Source organism: Camelus ferus, chromosome 4, assembly GCF_009834535.1.
Source record: "Camelus ferus isolate YT-003-E chromosome 4, BCGSAC_Cfer_1.0, whole genome shotgun sequence".
Lineage (NCBI taxonomy): Eukaryota > Metazoa > Chordata > Mammalia > Artiodactyla > Camelidae > Camelus > Camelus ferus.
This window is the reverse complement of record NC_045699.1, coordinates 21,761,990-21,785,848: the sequence shown is the minus strand read 5'-3', so window position 1 is coordinate 21,785,848 and position 23,859 is coordinate 21,761,990. Positions and strand designations below refer to the sequence as shown.

General features: G+C 34.3%; 1 protein-coding gene across 17 annotated transcripts in view; it reads left to right on the top strand.

Moving 5' to 3' along the window:
- CCDC171 (coiled-coil domain containing 171) overlaps positions 1–23,859 on the top strand; it is a 488,107-nt gene that overhangs the window by 21,817 nt on the left and 442,431 nt on the right. For 16 of the 17 annotated variants that reach the window (XM_032477676.1, XM_032477673.1, XM_032477672.1 and 13 more), the window contains 4 exons: positions 2,770–2,944; positions 7,594–7,784; positions 9,960–10,091; positions 23,016–23,162. In XM_032477676.1, coding sequence (XP_032333567.1) covers positions 2,770–2,944; positions 7,594–7,784; positions 9,960–10,091; positions 23,016–23,162 — 645 coding nt within the window. The remainder of the gene's footprint in view (positions 1–2,769; positions 2,945–7,593; positions 7,785–9,959; positions 10,092–23,015; positions 23,163–23,859) is intronic. The other variant, XM_032477674.1, reaches the window with a different exon arrangement.

Here is a 23,859-nt window from a genome sequence, read left to right as displayed (position 1 = left end):
CCATAGGGAAAGTCTTGGGGGAAGATTTACAGTACATACTTGTAGCAGTGCTACCTCAAGGAGTCAGGGAGTCTGGGAACTGATGGCAGGGAATGACTTCATATTTTGGAGACTCAGGTAAGGATTCTGCTCACTAGGCTTAGAGTTCTTCTGGTTTGTTTCTTTTCGTTGTTTAGATCAAATAGGGCTTTAGAACTGCTTCTCCAGTATGGTAGCCATTAGCCACATGTGTCTTTTGAGCACTTGAAATGTGACTGGTCTGAATTAAGATGTGCTACAAAATGAATAAATAAACCTAATTACCTTCCCCCAAAAAAGCTTAAGAAAAAAAAAAAGATATGCTACACACTGGATTTCAAAAGCTTGGTATAAAAAATATAAAATATCTAAAAAAAGTAAAGTGCCTCATTAATAATTTTTCATATTGATTGTTGAAATAATAATCTTGGATATGTTGGGTTAAATATAATATTGAAATTAATTTCACATATTTATTTTTACTTTTTGAAATACTGCTACTAGAAAATTTAAAATTACACTTAATACTTGCATTATACATCTGTTGGATAGCACTGCTTTAGAAGGCTGTCCATCTTTTTAATTCCTTTGTACACCAGGATCAATTAGATACTACCTGAAGACCTGGTGGTCAAATGCTATGATTACTATCGTACCACTGCTGCCCATTATAGTAACTGGGCTCACCTTGTCTCTACTGGTTAATTACTACCACTTGGCCTTTGCCACGCTGGAATTTCACCATTTTGATTGAGACTGGGGGAGTCCATCTCAGTTATGACATTTCCCATCATTATCTTCACCAGAGCTTTCTAAAGGTGCTTATGCTGTCTAGTGTGTTTTAGAGCATTTTAATTAGGAGAAGAATGTCCTTTGAGCTCTAGAAGAGGATGTAGTTGGGGAAAGGGGAGATTTTGGTTTGCTCATAATAAAATCACTCCCATCGTCTTCAGTCTCCATATTATGTCAGGAAAGTACTGGCGTTTTGACCTTATTAAGTGATTGTAGGCTGATGTTGAATTCAATTTACAGTTACCTATCCAAGCAAACTGTTAGAGCTAGCTTATTAAATTAAAATGAGGCGTATATATGTTCTTCAGGTTCTTGTTAATACAAGATTTAGCAGGATCTTGCAATTCTTTTGCTATAGAAGCTATTTTAACCTGAAGCAGACAGCGTTTCTCCTCAGACTGAGATCTGAGTCTATCTATAGTGACGAGGTGGAGGTGCGTCTTGCAAATCCTCTTGCAGGACAGTTATTGCAGGCCACTACTAAGTCTTTAAGCAAGGGAAGGCCCATTACCTCAGACAGAGAGTAGAGGCTGCTTTTGTTGGAAAGGGATGTTTAAGGGAGATTTTGGAGTTTACAGTTTTTAGGATTGTCTAATTGCAAAAGCGTTCATACGATCTTCCTTTCTATGTAATGGCCAGCTGATATAGACCATCTTAACATTAGAAACTTGATGGGGCTCTTCATTCAACTTGTATTATGATTATGCCTTCTCATAATTAGATTTGTCTGTCTGGTCCTTAGACTTGTCTGCCATGGGGTTATGAGAAATAAGAGATTCTTTCAAAGTCAACATAGAAACTTTCTGGTTTTCTGTCTTGAACTGAGACTCTGAAACCCTAAGATTATCTTTTTGACAAGTTCTCTAATGTAGTTAGAGTTAGCCTTCCACCCCACAGGTCTTGCAGTAAACAACACTGACATATTGGTCAGGTGCAGTTGCTACTTCATTTCCCAAAAGCTTGCCCTCAACTGGTATTTTACTTTAAACAACTGCCCATAATCATTTAAATAATTGTGATCCCACTGTAGGCCATGGGTCACTGCCAAAGTATTTCATTTCTTCCTGCTAAAAGGTCTTCATTATATTTAGGCTCATTTAGTTTCACCACCAAGTATCAGAAACCTATTTTGAGACTATTTCTGATGCCAAGAGTATACTACTTGGTGTCCAAATGGAATTGATTACACAAGCACCAGAAGAAGTAAAAACACAAATATAGGATGTTAGGGCAAACCAGAGGGTAGCAACATTAGGAAGTTGCTTCTACTCCTACGATTGAAAAAAGCCAGAATCATTTAGAAAGAGCTAGGGCCATGGAAGGAGGGACTAACCAGAAGGATTTACAGCCACAGGGAAGACAAAGATACTGCTGGGTTAGATGTAGAGAGGTACAAACACCCTGGCCTCTCCTCCCCTGCCCTCAAGTGTACCATAAGTTCCTCTCTTTGACCCAAATGTAGCTCAAGGAAGCCTGACAAATGTAGTTTCTACAGTACAGAGCAGAGCTGGAGAAATCAAGAGAAATAGTGTAGACAATATTTACCAAGCTATCCTTTGATACAGTTTGCTTCTTGATTTCATTTAGGGAATAGGAGGAGAGGAGAGAAAAAATTTTTAAGTGCTTACTATGTGTCACACTTTTTTTTCACTTTGTGGTTATGACTATTTCTGATTAAAACCTATGATTTCTCTTTATTTTTGGTAAGAAGTTATACAAGAATTTTGGTTTTTTTTCTCTAGTGGATTCTCTAAAATAAGAAAATTAATGAGTGTTATTTGGTGGGTAAGGCTATTGCTTCTTTTCCAGTCTTTTAGAAAGCTTATATGTATAAATTCTTGTCTTATAAATATTATAGAAACAGATCTCTCTAAGAAATTTAAATGTTTGGGTGCATGATCTCATAATCTTGGAGACATATTTTAATACTGGTTCGTGATATTGGAAATCTGTTTTTAGCTGGCAAGCTACGAGAGCCAGATTGCCAAGCTACGATCCGAGGTTGAGAAAGCAGAGGCATTGCGACAAAGTCTGGAGTACGACTTGGCTGTTGCTAGAAAGGAAGCTGGACTCGGAAGACGGGCTGCTGAAGAAAGATTAGCTGAGGCGCATAGGATCCAAGAAAAACTCTATGGTAAAACCATTTCTGTTTCTTCCCGTGTTTACGGCTATACCCTCATTGTATAGCATTGCTCCTTGTTGAGTATGGATTCCATATAGAATCAGAGTAGGGTTTTGATTTCTTTGACTGGCTTTTGGTGGACAGACTTTGCTGAGTGTGTAGGTCTTCTGGCAGTTGTGTGAACATTAGTCTTTTTTGTGCATGTATAGGAAAAGGCATTCAAAATTTTGTTACTCACTTTTTAGAGTACTTGTTCCATGAATAATCAAATCAGCAGAATCACATAGAGATTTTTTAAAAAAATTTATAGGCCTCCCGTCACATATAATCTGAATCAGAATCTCTAGCTTGAGAGACTCTACTACATGTTCAGGTAGCACTGCAGGTGATTTGCTGATTAGCTTGGTTTAGGAACCAGGGTTAGAGTACGGTGCCTAGTAAAGAAAGAGGCAGTGGATTTAGTCCTGGAAATCTGTTATATAACACTCTAAAATTTAAATGTTAAGAACATTTAAATATCTTTTTATTTAAGTATAATGTATATATAAGGAAATGTGCCTAGATAAATGTATAACTAACTCATAACCAACATGCAGATCGTGGAATGGAAAATTACCAGAAGTCCTCTACACGCTATCCTGATTTTTAATAGCAAGAATTAATTTTGCCCTTTTTTTGTGCTTTATATGAAGGGAATCATGTATGTATTCTTTTGTATCTGGCTTCTTTCCTTCAGCATTGTGTTTGTGAGTTCATCCCTATTGTTGTATGAACTTCCGACTGATGTTTAGTGTAATATAATGTGAACTACCACACTTATATTCATCCATTTCTATTGATACTGGTAGTGGGTAGTGTCTGATTTTTGGTTATTAAGAAGAGCCTTGCTACGAACATTCTTGAACTCAGCAGGTTTTAATTAAGCGAACACTGAACATGAATTTAGAAGATTTAGATTTAGGTCCTGATTCTGCCACTTACTTACTGATATTTGAACCTAGGGTTTTTGTTTTTTTTTTTTAAGGATGAAATAAGAAAGTGAAAGTGCTTTATTAACTGTACGGGGCTAAACGAATGTTAAATTATGATTATTGTAAAGGTTAAGATCCCTAGTCTTGGCCTGGCCATTGTTAAAAAATACTTTTGATTACCTCTGGCATTTAATAGCTACACCACTAACTGGAACTTAGTAATATAAAGCTTGAAAGGCACTAGATATACAGGTTAATGAATTTCATTTAATTATTAGGAAATTGAAGTCCAGGAATCGTATATATATGGGAAGTTACTTACCCAAAGTCAAATGATTTCAACTGACACTTTACAGAGGGTGATAGAAAAATGGCCATTAATCACATGAAAACTGTTTAGCCTCCCTTGTCATCAGGGAGATGCAAATTAAAACTGAGTGGCTGTCACTGTATACCCATCAGATGGCTCTGATTGAAAAGACTGTCAATACTAGACGTCAGTGAGGAAGTAGAGCTGCTGGAACTCTTATACTTTGTTAGTGGGAGAGTGAAATGGTACAACTACTTTGGAAAAAAAAAACTTGGCAATTTCTTTTAAAATAAATACATATTTATCCAGTGATGCAGCAGTTTCACTCTGGTATTTTCTCTGAGAAATATTTGTTCACAAAAGACTTGTATAAGAATTTCATAACAGCTCTATTCATGACAGCCGAAAACTGGAGAAGAACCCCAAATGTCCATTGACATAAGAATGAAGAAACAATTTTTGTATATTCATTCAATGAAATACTACTCAGCAGTAAAAATGAACCAACTTCTGATACATGTGATAACATGAATGAATCTCAAAAACATTATGCTGAGTGAAACTTTACACAGAAGAGGACACCCTGTGGGATTCCATTAATGTGAAATTCTAGGAGAAAACTAGTCGTTGGTGAAAAAAATTCAGAACAGCAGTTACCTCTGGGATTCATTCGCAGGGGGGTTGACTAGGAAAAGGTAGGAGGAAATTTTTTGGATTGAAGGAAATGTTCTATATCTTGATTTTGATAGGGGTTTGGGTTACATGAGTGTATGCTTTTGTCAGATCTCTTTGAATGGTACACTAAGGATTTGTCCATTTCACTGTATATAAATTTTTACCTGCAGAAAAAAACTATATTGGATTCTAGTTAATTATATGAGTGCTTAATTATTCAGAAGTGAAAGGTGCTTTTATTTGCAATTTGCTTGGAAATGCATACAAAAGTAGGATGGTCTGATGGATGAAAAAATCAATGGATGCATGGATAGATTAATGATTGTGTAATAAAGAAAATACACATAGCAAAATGTTAACAATCATAGAGTCTAGTCTGGGTTTATAGGTGTTCATTGTACAAGACTTTTAACTTTATGTATTTTTGATATTTTTTATGATAAAATGTTGAGGGTAGGGTGAAAAACAACCTAATAGAGTTATGGGATTTTAAAAGAGTTAATCTCGTAATGACTGAGGGAGTAGGAAATGTGACAAGCTGGAAGACAAATGGATGAGGGTAACTGACACAGCAGACCTGAGATGTCAGAATCCTAAGCCAGGAGTTGGGAAAGCTGGCAGACAACATGCTAGATAATCTGAGGCTTATTGGAGCACCAAATACCTTTGGAATTAGGAGTTGGAATAGCAGTAGTAAAAAGATGAAAGTTGTTTGCTCTAGAGGCACTTAGGTTATTAGATCCTCTTCCCAAGAGCATGCTACTTTGGGATTGCTCCCACTTTCTAGGTTAAGTCAGGAGGCTTAATATCTGAAGATGATAAAATACAGGGTCTTCAGACTGACAAAAACAGGAATATAGCATACTCAATGTTGACTATTGAGGAACTATTTCATCCAGCTTCCTTTTTCTATTGACTTCTCCAAAATCTAGCACTGAATTTTCTATACTCCATACAGGAGCTTGTAAGACTCTTCCGTCGATCATCTGACCAAGCCCAGAGGAAAAACCTAATCATGCTGATGTTGGGGGTTTCCTAATAAATGGCACAGCCAAATCCTCCTCCAGCGAAGATGACATTGTAAAGTTCCTTCCTCAAGTCCAGAATCTAGGGGTTGGGTATATGGATATATAAAAAGTATGCCAACCTTATAATTACACTCTATTGCGAGCACACAACCAAGAATTCGCAGATTCTTGGGAAAAGCCTCTAAAATGGAGAAAAAAATAATTTAGAAGACTCAGAAACTCTTCAGGAAGAAGATTTAAGAAACAAGTAGTATTAATATTGTCAGAGCTGAAAGATAATATATTCTATCCATGATGCAAGAACCAGGTGGTATAAAAAAAACAAAGCTCTTAGAAATTAAAAATATGATGTCAGAATGTCAGTAGAAGCACTGGAAGATGAAGATAGAAGAAGTATCCCAGAAATTAGAGGAAAAAAGACCGAGGTGGAAAAATAAGAAAGACAAGAAAACTTGAGGACCAATCTGAAAAATAGGTAATATTGAAAGAAAGAGATTAGAGAGAAAACATAGGGATAAATGATCAATGAAATTATTTAAGCAAACATTACGAACTAAAGCATGAGTGGCCAAGTTGAAAGGGCCTACTGAATATTCAGTGCAATGGAAAAAATAGACCCATGTGAAGGCATACCATTATAAAATTTCAGAAGAATGGAGACAAAGTGAAGAACCTGAGGCTTTTCAAGGCAAAAGAAGAGGAAAAGAAAGAAAAATAGGCCAAATGCAAAGGAATGGGAATCAAAATGGCCTCAAACTTCTTACTTGCAGTACAGGATGCTAAACCGTAGAATAATGTCTTGGAAAGAGAGTAACTTGATGGAAGGGAGACTTTTTATACCTTCTATACTTTTGTATTTTGAACCTTTGAATATATGATCCATTGAAAACACAAATATAACTTAGAAATAATACTACTAACTGTGGCTTTTTTTGGTTTAATAAGTGTGCTTGTAAATATTTCCTCATTTTATCTTCATGGTATCTTAACTAGGAGGCAGTTTATTCCCACTGAGGGTTAGAGAGTCAGAGAGGTTTAATCAGATGGTAGGTGCTGGAGCTCTTACCTGGAAGCCTTTCATTACTTCTCTTGTAGATGCTGAAACAGAGCAGCAGCCATAGTGAGTTGGGAGGTGATGGCTATTGTTGAGGTAATACTAGGATAAAACGTGAGTTGAGCCTAACTTTGGGGGAATAAATAGCTATAGTTCTAAGGTTCCCAGCCTCAATTTTGTGACAGTCTCAAGTGTAAGATGTGCCACAATTAATTTGTTGCCAAGTTAAATATCAAAATTTGTAATCTATCAAGTCTTTTAAAAAAGTAACCTTATTACATGTCACAATTTAAAACAAAATCCGATTAAGTTTTGAATAGGAGAGAAAACAGTAGAGTTGCAGCGGGTGCACATAAACTTGTGTGTGCCTCTGGGAATACGGCATACTATTTATTCATGGCAAAATTACCTTTGTCTGGAGGAGAAGAAAAGATTGAGAAATTATAGATTGGTTCTGGGATACTGAGCTTTTCAAGAGTTGACTGGTGTGAGAAGTGGTGAAGTGTTTTGTCCTAAGATCGCGCTCTAACTAAAATTAGCTCCAATGCCTAGGTTTATTTGAACTCCTATGGTTTTAATTGATGGTTGTAAATATACCTATCATACTTTTGTATTTTTAATAGCTCAGAATACAGAACTTCAAGGAAAGGCAAATGAGATCGAGAACGCATTCCAGACCTCCCAGCAGAAATGGAAAGAAGAATGCAGAAGATTTGAACGTGATTTGGAGGAAAGAGACAGTATCATTCAAAATTGCAATCAAGAATATGATTTACTTATGAAAGAAAAAAGCAGACTAGAGAAAACTCTACAGGTAAAATATTTTATAAAGGATTTTTTCTATATGTAATGTTCATTGACATGTGTTTACATTATTTGAAGTTATCTTTGGAAAGGAGAATATCAGAGAGCAGGAAAATCTGATTTCCTCCCCACTCCTCTAACTCCCTTCCTCTCTCCCTGTTTTCTCTTTAGGCACGTTTTTACGAGTCTCTTTTATAATATACCTTAGCAATATATTAATATGTATACTGTTTCTTTTGTGAAAAACAGTTTGAGATCTCTGATCGGAAATTTAAAAATAACACTCATATGGGCATATTACTGTAAGAAGATAAGAACCCACAACTCTTTTGGTCCAGCAGCTTGAAAATTTGGAATTTTAGAAATGTTGCTCCTTGATTTTGGCCTAAATTTACAATCAATATAGGAAAGTTTTTATATATCTGAGTAAACTTCATTATCTATGCATGTTCTGTCTGGGCACAATATGTAAAATATTTGATGACCTTTTCCTGAAATTATTGTAAGGTATTTACTCTCTTATTTTTTGTTCTTTTTTATTCTCTAAAGTAAAAGTATGGTCTAAGGTTGAAGTTGCCAGCCACTTAAAAGATAGATTTTTTTTTTTTTTAATTTTTTTTTTTGGGGAGGGCTGGTAATTAGGTTTGTTTGTTTGTTTGTTTGTTTGTTTATTTAATGGAGGTACTGGGGATTGAACCCAGGACCTCATGCATGCTAAGCATGCACTCTATCACTGAGCTGTGCCCTCCCCCTAAAAGATTTTGAATTGTCTGTACTTGCCATTTTTATCAAGTATCACTTTAAACTAAAAAATACTAGATAAAAATGCTCTGCATTTACCACTGATGTAAATAGCTTTTCAGAATACTAGAAATAAATCTTCACTAAAAGTTAGTTACAAAAGCATTCCCTAAAGGTAAAAGTTTCAGCACGAGGGTTTCCTGATATTGTCAGAATATTTACTCTTGATTTCCTGCATGTCAGTAGTCACAGTTTTCTCTTCTGTTTACTTTTGTATTCCTAGACTCTGGAACAGTGCCTGGCATGTACAAGGGCTCCGTTAGTATTTGAATGGGGGAAGCTTAGGTGGCAGCTGGAACCTGGGCCCTCTGTGTAACCTCCACATAAAATGTCTTAGAGCTGTGGGGAAAGAAGGGTATTGGTAGCAGCATTCCTTACAGTCAATCAGCCTGAGTCTCAAGTTATAAGATCTTGATGTGATCTTGATCAGTTGTTTGGTAGGAGAACTCTGCCTTGATTTTATGCAACTGGCTTTGAACTGATCTGTGTAGAGACCTTTGGGATTGAAGAGGAATCACTGTTTAGCTGGGGGGGAAAAGCCTGCAGGCTCTTTGTGAGGGCAATCTTTACTGTGTAGATCCATGTTACTGTTTATAAGAACACAAGAGGCTTTCCCTCTCTCATAAACCACAGACTCTTTCTCCTTCTGTTAATGCAGACTTTGTTTTAAACCCTATAGGTTAGAAAATTGGGCTTCTCAGGAAACCTGTGTTTTATACTTATGAGATTTTGAACAAAATTAAATCTTGTAAATGTAGTACAACTAGGAAAACCCCTAAAGGGAAGCCTCTTGCAAATATTGTTTATCTGTAGAGCTAGAAATTAGTTAACAGTTCAAACCTAAAAAGTTTTTTTGACTTTTCGAATTTTTAACATTCTAGTTTCCTCATGCTGATTTGTTACACAAAACTCCTTCCTTCTCACCTTTTGTAATAGTGTTCTTTGTCAGATTTATATATAAATTATCAGGAATAATTCAAAGTTTGTCCATGGGTAATTAGCACTTTCCACATTATCTCCTTTACATATAGATTACATATATGCCAAACCATCTACTTTGTTTTTGTGTCTGTCATATGATGCATTTTATTCAAACCCTTGAAATTAAATTTTTTGGAAAAATTAGGTTAATTATATCTATATCTCTATATATTGTTACATATATGAAATGTTGCTTAAATGAGTAACCATAGTTTCTTATTCAGATCTACATTCTGGTGATCAAAATATAATAGTTGTATTAATTAATGATTTTAACGTAAATTATAATGAGCTTTATCAGTCTATAGGTGAGGAGAACCATTTGTATATTTAAATTGGGGATGAAGGAAGAAAGCTATCTTTTATTGATCTAATAGTAAAGCAAGATTTTATTCTTATAAAGGAAGTGTTGGAAAAACATCAGCAGGAAAAGAATGAGATGGAATCTCATATCAGGGAGACAGCATTGGAAGAGTTCAGATTACAAGCAGAACAATGGGAAGCAGAAAGAAGAGAGTTGCAATTTATAGTACAGGTAATCTTAAAATAATAATTCAGTTCTTTAAATATCTTTTTAATGCTTATGATATTAAAAATTATATTAGTGTGATAACTGACTAGCTTACTCACGGAGAAAATAATTCCTAGTCTTTGATCTCTGGAAGGCCATGTTTCCTTTGTAGTTAATGACAATATGGGCAACTGTTACCAACAGATACTTTTAGAATTAGAGTTGGTTGACTTCCTTTGCATAAATTATGTGATTGTGAAAAGGATATGTATACATTTGGCATTTATTTTTCCAATTTAAAATATGAGACTTTTAGCAGTCTTTAATAGCATAAAGAAATAGGAGAATCAGATTTTGGATATTAAAGGATGCTTATAAATCACATAGATTTTTTTAACTCTTTTTAAGAAGTGCAAATTCTTGATCATGGTCTATTAACACCCCCACCGCCAACACACAGAATCCCTAAGGGTTGGAGTAGTCCAATTTGAAAACCACTGATTATATCTAACCCTAGCTATAGATGAGCAAATGGCAATTTGTGATTTACTCACATCATAGATTGAGTGATTAATGTGGGAAAAGATTACAGGTTTCCAGATTCTCAATCTTGTGTACTTTGCATTCTTTCAGGAGATTATATGTAAATTGTAAAGGAGAAGTAGGAGAAATTAAAACTGTTCATTCACTAACCAACTAACTGAAAGTTTCAAATTTATTTCCATCATTTCGTCTATTACTTATTTTGTGATAAGACAAACCTTCTTTTCTACACAAAATGACAAATTGGAATATAGTCTTTATGTAGACATCAAAGATATGCATTTTTTTACAGAATGAAAAATACCCATCTAAAATAAATTTTGGAGTTGCATTGTTTTGGAAAGAGTTTTCTAAGACGAAACTGGCCTAGACACACAGCAAGTAGGAGGCACTTTAATTCTTTAAGAGTGAAAACTGGGACTAAGCAGTGGAAATAATTAATTTATTGTACATATAAGTGTTCAGAATACCAACAAAACCTTTCCCAAACCTTTGGTCCTTGGGCACTTCTTTTCTTCCCAGTCAGTCCCTCTGTGGAACCTGGAAAGACAATACAATCACTCTTTAGACCCCTTGGTATTCTTAGAGTCTGCTTGTAATTTGTGTAGTTAGTTCTTTCATTAATTCATTTGTTCATTCCCAAGTACTTACTGAGTTCCTGCTGTGGTTACTGAGAATATAAAATTGATTAAGATATGAGTTTTGTCCTAAAAGATCTTTCAACATGGGGAGATATGTAAAGAGAGAAAATGTATCATAATATAATAAAATTTTGAACAAAATGCTATGAGATCATGAAAGAGAAATTAATTAACTGCATCAGAGTTTGGAGCAATCACCAAGAGTACATGACATTTGAACTGTTGTTGATAATTGTCTTAAAAGTTACCTAGAACAAACAAATATAAGTAAATGAAAATAACCCCCTCATTTTAAAGAAATTTTATTTATTTATTTATTTTTTAATGGAAGTAACAGGGATTGAATCTAGGACTTTGTGCATGCTTAGCATGCACTTTATCACTGAGCTACACCCACCCTCTCCCCTCATTTCTAAATACTTAGAAATTTCCAGTGCCACCAGTCAGAAGCTTGAAAGTTATAAAATATGCTTCACAGACCTATGTTTAAATATGTAGATGATGTGATTTTGATGCAGTTTCCTGGTCAATCCTATAAATCTCACATGAAATATATGTGGTTATATCAGACATTATATTATGAGGTACTAAGAGTATTTAATAAAATTCTATATCAGCCTTTAATCATTATGTGTGGGAAGAATAGGGCAATATAATCCTTAGTTACTACTACCTTTTGTAAGATAGATTTTATTGTAGAGATTCTGTAACTGAAATGTTCAGAGCTCTGTCTCTCAATTTCTTGTCCTTTTTGACAAAAGGCAACTGCTTTTCTTTTTATAAAGCAAGCTTAAAAACTTTTTATATTTTTTAAAAGTCTTTTTTAAAACAACTTGAGGGATAGATTGAAATTCTCTACTCTCTCCGTTGGCCGTTGATGGGTTTAGATTCCTAGCCTATAATTAGGTGTTAGTATCACATAGTGTTCTCTTTGTGTAGCTCTCTAAAGGGAATTCAGTTTTTAAAATAAGTTTTAAAAAAAACCTAAGTGAAACCTCATCTTTAGCAGACAAAGCTGGTGTGATATTTCTCTCATCTGGGCTTAAGAATTCAGACTCAACTATAAAAAGAAAATCTTAATTTTTTGTCATGTTTCCTTTCTTTCCCAGTAATTGAAGTGTGAAATAGAGGTGTACTTCTCTGGAATATTAATGGAGATTCCTAGTGGAGTTACCTCAAAAGTAACCTCATTGTAAGGAATTGTTTTCCATTTTCTTAAATGCATACCCTCTTTTGATAAACATAAAAATTCCGTGTCCATTATTTGAAATTTCAAAACACATCAAAGCCATGGTAATTTTAGAATGATGTATTTATGTTGATCTTGGAAAAAATATGTATTATTTTATTTTTTACCTCTACTTTAAAAACTTTCTTATTTAAAACGAACATTTGTTTTGTTTTTGTTTATTTCTTGTCTCTGCAATAGCAATTTGGGGAAAATTAAAAGCAGAAAGTGAAAGTCTTGCCCCTTCCCCCTCCGATCCTACTCTTCAACTAAGATGTATAAGTATGTATTATTATATTTACATAAATATGCTTCAGTAATATTTGGTGTCCACATGTTTGGTGTACATTATTCCATGTAGTGTTTCCATGTAGAAATTCCTAGTATATTTAATGAACCCCTTATTGTTTCCTTTTTATTTCCTTCAAAATTTTTTTGCTGTAATTTAAGATGAATCACCAGCATCCTTGTCTGTATCTTGGAGCTGTTGTACAAGTGACTCAGCTGTGTAAATGCCTAGTATAACTGCTTGTTCTGCAAGTTTATGGACTTACAATTATGATAGATATTACATAAAGTTAGTACCAGTTTATACTCTGCAGCAGTAAACACTATTTTTGATTTTAGAACATGCTGGCTTTGGGGATTTAGAGAGGAGGAGCTTGTTCTGGCTCTTTCAGGAGATAACCGTGTATAAGACTAAGGTTGTAACTGTCTATGTCGGTATATTTCATTAGTTAGGTAGGAGTCTTTTAGCTCTGATACGTTTCTAACTATACTTCTTTAACTCTTCAGACTTGGAACCATATTTTGGAGTTCAAGAAGTGTTATTTATATGAGTACATGTAAAGAATTGTACTTCTAGGGCTATGTTTCTGTAAAATGTTGAAAGAAAGCAAGTTTATTTTCTAACAGCACAGTGGTTTAACTGTGATGTTAAATGTCAGTTCAGAAACAAGCTCTATTTAAAAATATTTTAAGTTCAACACCTCCCTCTAGTGGAACAAAGAAAAACTTGCTCAATTTTCAGTATCTTTAATATGATTTTGTTACACACACACACACACATACTACACACATACACACAGACACACTTTTTCACTGTAAGGATACAGGAGCTTTGGTTTGATTAGAAAAATTGTGTAACAAAAATTTAAAAAATTTATTTGGGAGAAGGGAAGTTAATCTTGATATATGATTAATCTTGACTTGATCTTGATAATCTTGACTGCATGAAGTATTTTATAACTCTTGGAATTTTCTTGCATATTGTAATGTACCCCAGACGCGGATTATATTGATTAAACCATACATTTATAACAAATATTTGAAAATACAAAAAATAATAGGGATTAATATATAATATATAATTAATACCAATATAATGAACCAATACAATTAACATAGCCAACACTTACCTTCTAGATCATGTTAGTGTTTGTCATATATGACTCAGAATTGAAAACAAACAATAAATTTTGTATCATTGAAGACTGAATCACTTCACCATCTCACCACCACCTCAGCCCCTCAAAAGATAACCATCATTTTGAGGTTGGTGTTTAATTTTCTGTCTGTAAACATTGACAATTTTTTTTTTTAGTATTTTGTGTGTTTTAAAAATATAATAATTTCTAAGAGCTATTTAAAAATATACATACAGTTCATTCAGTATGAATATTCATCCAACTTGTCTTTCTCACTTGTGTTTTAACCAAGGTAATAAACTAGCTATGGTTCATTCAATTTAGCTGCTCTGGAGTATTTTATCCTATATACATACCATAATTAGTTTATCCATTACTGGGTTGATTAAGTTCTTTCCAAGTTTTAATTATTGCAGACAGTGCCTCCATGAACACCAAATATTTTTGTTTATGTGAGATATATTTAGTGTATATGCAATTATTAGGAGGTAAAATATATGCTAAATTGTTCTCCCAAGTGGTTGTGCCAATTTGAGAGAAGTTTCCTTTTCCTTGCAGTCTCTTGAACATTGGTATTTTTCCAGTTTAGTTTCTTTGCAATAGGAGGTGTCTCTTCTTGCTTGAATTTCTATTTCCCTGGCATTGAGCATGTTATGTTTATTGGCCATTGATGTTTCTTAAAATTTTGTGAACTGCAATTTTATATTTCTTCCTATTTTCCTTTTGGATTGTTTGTATGTTCTTACTGATCTATAGGAGTTTTTAAAAATATATTTAGTTACTAATCCTTGGTTATTTAAATACCCATGGCAAACATCTTTTTCCTCTGTGTGGAGACATGGAGACGATTTACATTTTGTTTGAGGGTGCAGTTTTAAATTTTAATGTAGTTGAATTTATCAGTCTTTTTCTTTATTAATAGTGCTTTTTATGTCTTATATAACCCCAAGTCATAAAGAAAAAAATATTTTTTCTGTATAGAGCATGAAGTGGTGTCTAATTTTATTTTTTCCAAATGGATAACCGCAAGTCCCTATACTAGTTATTCAGCTGTCTGTTTTCTTACCGCTTAATGATTTATAATGTTATTTCTTTCTCATATCAAGCTCCTATACATCTAAGGTTTGGTTCCTGGCACTCTCTTCTATTTCACTTACATGTTTGCCTGTTTGTGTATCAATTTAAAATTTTTTTAATGGAGGTACTGGGAATTGAACCCATGACCTCGCACATGCTAAGCACACGCTCTACCACCTAGCTCTACCCCCTGAATCAATTTTAAAATTGCTTTATTTGTCATGACTTTAGAGTAAGTCTTGATATCTGATAGAGGAAGTTCCCTTCTCCATATTCTTAATATTTTTTGAGGGGGAGGAGAATTATTCTTAGCCTGTTTTGGGAGGGGGTTAAGTTTGTTTGTGTGTTTTAATGTAAGTACTGGGGATTGAACCTAGGACCTCGTTCATGCTGAGCCATACCTTCCCCCTATTCTTAGCCTTTTAATCTTCCATGTGAGTTTAAGAATTGGCTTGCTATATTCCACCAAGAAGCCTTGCTGTAATGTTGATTGGAATTGAATTGGATTAAAGGTCAATTTAGCATAAAGTTGACATTCTTAATTTTTTCTCTTTTTCATCCTTTTATATCTTTGCTCTATTTTCTGGGAAATTTCTTCAATTTTATATTACAACTTTTCTATTGTATTTTCATTTCTGCTTTGGGGTTTTTAATTTCCAAGAGCTATTTCTTATTCTTTCACTACCTTTTTATGACAGACTTCTTGTTTCATGCTTGTAATGTCTTATTTTAACTCTCTGAGAATGGAAGTCATGCTTGTTTTGAAGGTGTCTCTTCTCTGTGTTCCCTCTGTCCCAGATCATCTTTGTTTTTTCTGAGTGTTTGGCGCCATTTGTCTGAGTTTCACATGAGAAGCTTTCCTCAAAAGTCTGATGATCCTTGGTTGTGTTTAATGTTTAAGAATGAGGCACTAAGAGGCTGGGAGAAAGATCGGTGTATGTGGAGCCCTTCCATTTAATTGGGCACCTTAAAAATACCAGCATCTGCAGCTCTTTTCCCTTGTACTGGTAGTTTCCCCATAAAGGAGCCCTCCAGTCTCTCCTCTTATGCTTAGACTACCCAAGTGTAGGAGTCAGTGTTCTGAAGAGAGAAGGGGAGCTGTGAGGTCTTACCACCCTCGATACAGGTTTCACCTAATCTCATTTTTAATAAAATATCTTATCCTGACCTTCAGTTGTGTCTGGTTTCCATGACCTCAGAACTTCTTTGGGTCAGCATCTCTCGTTAGTAAATAAACTCTCTTTTTCCAAGATGGAGAGGAGCCTTTGTCAGGGAGGGAGTTGGCAGAGGAGATCTGAGGCTATAACTAACTGCTGCTTTTAGGAACATCCCATAATCCATCTATATTCATTTCGACCCTATGGCTTGGTTTCAGGGGTAATTGCTGCTTCCAATTTCTGATCTTTTGTGGATGTGAATTCAGCATGCTACTAGGCTCTTCCCTTTTTGAGTATTCAGCAAGGTTGAAAAAGCTGAAACCTGTCATTTATCACTTGTCCATTTACTTTCCATCTTCCAAATTGGCTTTTGATGTCTCTTGTTTGCTGTCATCTTTTCTGCAGTTCATTTTAATTCCATCTTTATTTAAGTGGGGTTGAGGAACAAGCAAGCAGAGATGATTGGGTAGGTTTGCTCCAATCTGTTTAACTGATGGTGCCTGCCCTCTTTGTGTCCTTTCTACGGAGATGATCTTCGAAGACCTCCAGTCTCACTTTTCATCTCATATTTAAGTTCTGGCTTTACTGAATATTTTCGGTGTTAAAAGTAGCCAGCATGCTGGATTTCATAGCTACGGTTCTTTTTTTTTTTCTTTCCAGATTTACTGAACATAATTGACATGTAATGCTGTATAAGTTTAAGGTATACAGCATGTTTGATATATGTATGTATTGCAAAATGATTATAAGTTTAGTTAACTTCCATTACACCACAGAATTACAAATGTTTTTTCTTGAGGTGAGAACTTAAGATTTACTCCCTTAGCAACTTTCAGTGTATGCAATATGGTATTGTTAACTGTAGCCATGTTATATTCAATTTATAAAATACATCATATCTTAATATTCAGTTTATAAAATAAAAATTTTATGGCATACAGTATTACAGTCTTTCTGATGCAAACATTGTTACATTAGGAAAAAAACATTTACCTGTGATGATAGGCTGATATGCAGTTTCTCTAGTTACAAGAGAGAGAGACATACTGTACAGTAACGTGATTCTTTGAAAACAAAGTTATAAAACCATAAGAAAACTAACACATTACTAATTTTATATTAAATACCACTCACCTTATGCCTGTGTAAGGATAGGCTATCTCCTTCAACACAAATCTTGCACAGGATGTTCTTTCTAGACAATGAATACTTAGGTGATGATGAGGACACAGGAACGTCTCATACAGTCCTTGCTGTACAGTTATGAGATATTCACATGAAGTCACACATATACACAACAGATAAGTTTATTAACTGTACACCATAACGTTATTTACTATTCATTAAGTGGAAGTGGATCATCAGAAAGATCTTCCTTGTCGTCTTCATATTAAGGAGGAGGAGGAGGAGGGGTTGTCTCAGGGGTGGCTGAGGTGGGAGAGATGGAGGAGGTGGAAAACAGGAGAGGCAGGTACCGTTGGTATAACTTTACAGAAATACATCCTCATTTCTATCTGAAGTTTTTGCTTTTTCACATCTTTAAAAATGTTCCTAAGTGGTACCAGTCCTCCTCTCATTGTTTGTTTTAGTTTTAGTGCCCGTATTATGGAAGGATCCATGTTGTAAAAGAAAGTCAAAAGCAGTCTTGAAACCAGAAGCCTTCTGCCAGGCTGTCTAATGTCAGTTTGTTTATGGCACTGCTTCTTCTATGTCTTCTTCCTCATCATTTGACACTAGTTTGGAAGCATTCATCTCCATTAAGTTGGTGTGGTGTCCTTTGATGTAGTGTCTGCTAGCTGTTGAATTTCTCCAAGATCCTTATCTTGAAATCCTTCACCCCCATCTTTTTTTGCCATATCCACAATCTCTTGGATGATTTCCTTCATTGGCTCTGTCGTAAATCCTGTGAAGTCATGTACAACATCAGGACACAGTTTTCTCCAGCAGGGATTTATTGTTTTGGGCTTGATGGCTTTCATGGCTTTTTCTATAAGAACAATGGCATCTTAATGCTGTAATCCATCTAAACTTTTGTGATGTTCTCTCTTTCAGGGTTCTCTTCCATAGCATTGACCATCCTTTCCATAGAATACCATATGTAATGATCCTTAAAGATCCTTATGACCCCCTGATCTAGAGACTAAGTTAGTGATGTTGTGTTTGGAGCAAGGAGACCATTTCAAGTTCATCTTATGGGGCCCTGGGTGGCCAGGGGCATGCCCAATATCAAAAGACCTTGAAAAGTCAGTCTCTTACTGGCAGGGTACTTCCTGACTTAAGGGATAAACGTCAATGGAATCAATTCAGAAAAAGCGTTCTTGTTGTCCAGGCCTTCTGGTACAACCAAAAGACCAGCAGCTCAGAGGTTAGCAGCTTTGTAGATAAGGGCAGTCCTGGTCATAAATCCAGCTGCTTTTGTACAAAACAGTAGAGTTAGCCTATCTCTCCCTGCCTTAAATCCTGGTGCTTGCTTTTCTTCCTTATGATTAAATATCCTTTGGACGTCTTTTCCCCTAGTGGGGCTATTTTAATCTGCTTTAAAAACCTGTTCAGACAGGTTTCTCCTGTTCAGACATCCTTTCTCTTCAGTGATTTTCTTAACAGCATCTGGGAACTCATCTGCTGCCTCTTGGTTGTCAGAAGCTTCTTCTCCTGTTATCTTGGCATTTTTAAAGGCAAATCTCTCTCTAAAATAATTAAGCCATCCTTTGCTGGTGTTACATTCTCCAGCTTTAGATCCTTTATCTTCCTTTTGCTTTAAGTTGTCATATAATGACTTCACTTTTTCTTGGATCATATTAGAGTCTGTAGGTATGCCCTTCTTACAGCAATGCTTCACCCACGTAAAAGCTGCCTTTTCAATATGAGATAAAAAGGTATTCCACAAAAAGTGCCAAGTTTTCGTACCTGCTATTGTAGCTTCAGCCATAGTTCACTAATTTCCTTTTCTATTTTGTTACAATGGTCCTTACACTGGATTCATTGTCTTGAAATGGCAGACAATGACAGCTGCAGACCTCAGTCAATGGTACATATCAAGCAATTCAACTTTTTCTTGTGATGTGATTATTTTTGTTTGCTTCTTGGGAGCTCTTCCAGAACTACTAGTGGTACTTTGTATAGGTCCCATGGTGTTACTCAAGGTTTACAGTATTGCACTAAACACAATGAAGACTTGAGAACCATGAGAGATCACTTTTTCCTGTGATGTGAAGTTTACTGGAGAGATGAATGGCTCATGTGGAAATGGTTAGCATCAAGCCGCATTTTAAGCAGATACTCGCAACACTTGAGCTCACTTGAGCAGTGGAATGGGAGGTGGCTGCAAAATAATTACAGTATACGCTATGGACTACAGTTATTTTAATGCAGTTATGTTTTAATACTGCATCTTTATGTTTGTTTACATTTCTCTCATGTGCGAATGGTGCCAAGTAGAGTCTGTATTTGTGTGTATAAGTTTTGATAAATTTTAACTTTTTATAATAGATTTGTGTGTATATTATGATACTAAATGATAAAATAGGCTAGTATGTACAATATTTTATGCACTCTTGACGTAACTTTTCTCTAATTTTTTGATATTTATAGACTATGCAGTTTATCTTTATTTTTCAAGTTGTCACAAAGCTCCGAAAATTTTTTCCAATATATTTATTGGAAAAAAATCTGTGCATGAGTGGACCCATGCAGTTCAAACCCATGCTTATAGTTGTTCAAGGGTCAACTATATATACATATACATATATATATATATACATATATACACACATACACACACACCTGTATATATGTGTGTGTGTGTGTGTGTGTGTGTGTGTGTGTGTGTATTAAACTGTATACTTATATGCCATATTTTCTTTACCCATTTATCTGTTGATGGACATAAAGGTTATTTTGATGTCTATGCAATTGTATTGAGACTGCTGATTTTCAAGGCCATCAGGAGTTGGGGGAAGGCAGTGTGGAATTAAGGCAAATTTAAATGCCACAAAATTTGCTTTTCTTACTGAGATTCAGCTATTCTTACTGCTATTCTTACTGATTTTCTTGATAAATATTTCTTGGATTATTGCAGGCCTCTGGTTAATTTCCAGTTATAAATATTTTGATTTTGACTTTTTTTTGGGCAATGTTCTTGTTGCTTTAATGGAGGAAAGAATTTTTGGTCGTCTTTACTCTGCCATTCTGTAACTACTTATGTTCTCTGAATATATTCTGAAGTTTTCTTCTCTTTGTATATGTTTCTCCCAGGTGATCTTTTCCCCCCCTCTCCATTTGATTAGATTTCATCTTTTATGCTGGGGAATTTTTTAAAAAAATACCGTGTTTTCTTATGTGTAAGAGTACGGGACTAAAAAGCTTATTAGAAGCTGTCAGTGTTGGGTTAGCTCTTTTAACCATGATCTTTGCTATAGGATTATCTGGCTGGATATTTCAAACAGATGAATAAAATCCCCTTACCTTCCTCAACTAATTTAAGATGTAGGAGGTAGAAGACTTGATTGAGTCAGTGTCAAATTTCCAGGCCCAAATTACTTCACCAGTGAATAGAAAGAAACATTCAAAGAACAAATAATTTCAGTCTTACATAAACTCTGCCAGAGATGAAAATTCTTGATAACATACCAAACTAAAACTGACAAGAATACAAGAAGGGCTAATAATTATAGCCATTCTCACTCATGAATATACATGTAAAAGTATTACACAAAATATTAGCCAACGGAATGCAGCAAAAATACAAAAAAGATTAAATATAAAAGGATTTTATACCGGAGGGGCCGAGTGAGTTTAACATTAGAAAAATCAATCAATGTAATTTTAATTAATGTAATCTTTTAACTTAATTACGTATTATAAATTTCTTGGATATGTGAATAGAATTCCTAAAAATTATACTACATGAGGAAAGCAGTTTGTTCAATAAAAACTCTATGTTGGTATCCATATCAAATAATGTGTAGTAATTATCACATAATATTAATGACTACTTGACCTCTGCATTAGAACTGTGATCTACATTTTGAAAGACTTTTAGTTGAAAGCTACTTGGTAAGTAATATTTAAATAAGTCAAATATCATAAAGTTAAAGCCCTAACTAATAGCCATTCATTTTCCAGTTCTTTTTTATAGGATTAAATTCAAACTCACATGGAATGATAGGCATATATTAGTATAGTATTTGGAATGATTCTTTGTTTTCTTTTTATACTATTTATCAAAGCAATGGGAATCACAAGTCATATTTTCTTATAAATATATCTCATGAGACTTCCTGAATACTTTATTTTTCTTGATTTAATAAATATTGTTTGAAATAATTGCCTTCAACTAGGAGATAAACATTTTTGGTTATAGACTTTGTTTCTATTTCAAATTATTTAGTTTATTTTGTGATTAGCCTTGTAAATTGCTGTTTATACATTTTTATACAGAGTGATCTAAGTGGATGATTGGAAGTTGGAATTACATATTTGTAAGTCAAGAAGGCATATAATTTAACAGTAGTTTGAATTAATACTGATACTATTGACTGTTTGGAGAAGGAGGTCCTATCATGTAGAATAATAATAGTAACTTATACTTGTGTAATGCTTAATGGTCTTAAAACTTGCTTTCATAAATGAAGGTACTCTTATGATGAAGTTAGATTACATAGGGCTATTCACAATACCCTTTGTTTCTGAATTCAGGGTGTCATGATGAAAACTGTGAGTGCTCTCTGTTGCTTGTAGGCAGTGTTGACACACTCTTGCTCTGGTACCCGGCTTTATTCTTATCTATGATAGTTTAAAGATAGAAAATGTGTAAGTAGATGAACTTTTGTATATTAAGGAGTTCCCATTACCTGAAGAAAATAATTCTTTAGAGTTCATATGTAGTCAGGTGTAGAATATAGTAGTCTTAAGAATGACAGAATGTGGAGAGGAATTAAATTTTCTTCTTCATCCTTTGTGGACTATACTGCTGCGTACTTGCCAAACTAGAATTTTTTACAGAGAATTATATTTGGTACTTGAAACGTTCTCACTCAGATCCTGATCATACCATTTGAGTGGTTAGGGATACTTGGAGGCATGTATTAATACATGTGTGTTCCCAAATAAGATTATGCTGGTGAGGGAAAGAGGGGAAACAAGGCTTTGTCAAACACCTTAAGTGAGAAAGATTAATCTAAATTACTGTGGAAAATACCTTTGATATGTGTGTTAACTTTATGTTTGAACTTGTATAAAATTCAACTGTGATTTCTGAGTTTAGTTGGAAAAGGAGATTGAAGGACCTAAATAGAAGACAACTTGATGTTATTTTTCTTTCAATAATGCAGCAAAGATTTCAAAACTTGAAAACTGAAGAGAAAATGAAATACAGCCATCTAGTGGATGCAACTTTAAGAGCTCTAAGCATGAAGTACCATGAGCTCACATAAAAATCTCTCAAGGGTCATTATTAGGCATTCAGGCTAATCGTTCCTTATCACACAAGGGAGTGGTTTATATTTGTATTACTAAATATTTTAATACAATTTTAATGAGAGAGGAAAACTTTATACATGGCAGTTGAACCACAGTATTATGTAACTACCTTCAGAGGTCAGTTGAATAGGCATAACATTGTAGTAAGCTATATACATTTTCAATTGTAATATGTATTAATCAGATTTTTTAGGTTGTAAAACCCTGGTAGTGCTGTTTAAATACGTGTATATTTTGAAACATTGCTAGAAAATATCCAGTCCTCTCTTGCTTATGTAAATTAACCTATTATTATGGTTGAAGCACAGATTTAGTTACTCACTGTCTTACACAGAATAAATTTTAGTCATTGTTGGCTTATAAACTTATTGATGCAAAAATGAATTATTTTCCAGGAACAAGATAGTGCTGTACAAAATATGCACAAGAAAGTAGAAAAATTAGAAGCTGAGCACATGGACTGCTCTGACCTTTTACGGCGACAAACAAATGAACTCGAATTTAGCACTCAACGAGAGGAACGTCTTAGAAAAGAGTTTGAGGTACATTTTCTCATTCTTTTATAGCATATATATGTTTCCAGTCAGTAATTTAAAGTCAGAGAAAGTTTTACTCTGCGATAAAATATGAAACGAATTTTTTTGACATTTATTTCAATTGAATATTAGCTTCTTTGAAAACTTTTGTATCTGAGTAAATTTTGTTCCTAATTAAAAAAAAAGCTGTTTGTTTTTAACAGTTAATTGTCATGGAATATTTGTAAAGTTTGAGGATAACTGTTTACATTACAAGGTTGAGGAAGCAGCACAGGAAAATATTTTGTATACCTAATACTAAATTCTAATTTTGTAGTTTAAATCATGTGTACCAGCTGCATAGTGTTGTAAAATGTTTTTCAGGTATGACTTTAGATGGAAAAGGAGTATCAGTTTACAAATGAAAGATATGATTTTTATGAGTAAATGATACTGATAATCACTGGAATCTTGAGAGAAATCTAACTTATTTGTTAATTCTTTTAAAAAATTTTCTTTTGCTTTGTGGGAAATTAAATATTTCAATAGATAAGTAAATTTTATCCTAACAAAAACTTATAATTCTTATTAGGTAAATAAACATTTATAAAGAGTATTTAATGATTAAATGCTGGAGATTCTCTCCTTAAGTTCACTTTTGTCATTTAACATTTGCTGAGAATTTTAGCCAAAGAAATATATACATGCAAGAACAGCAGTAAGA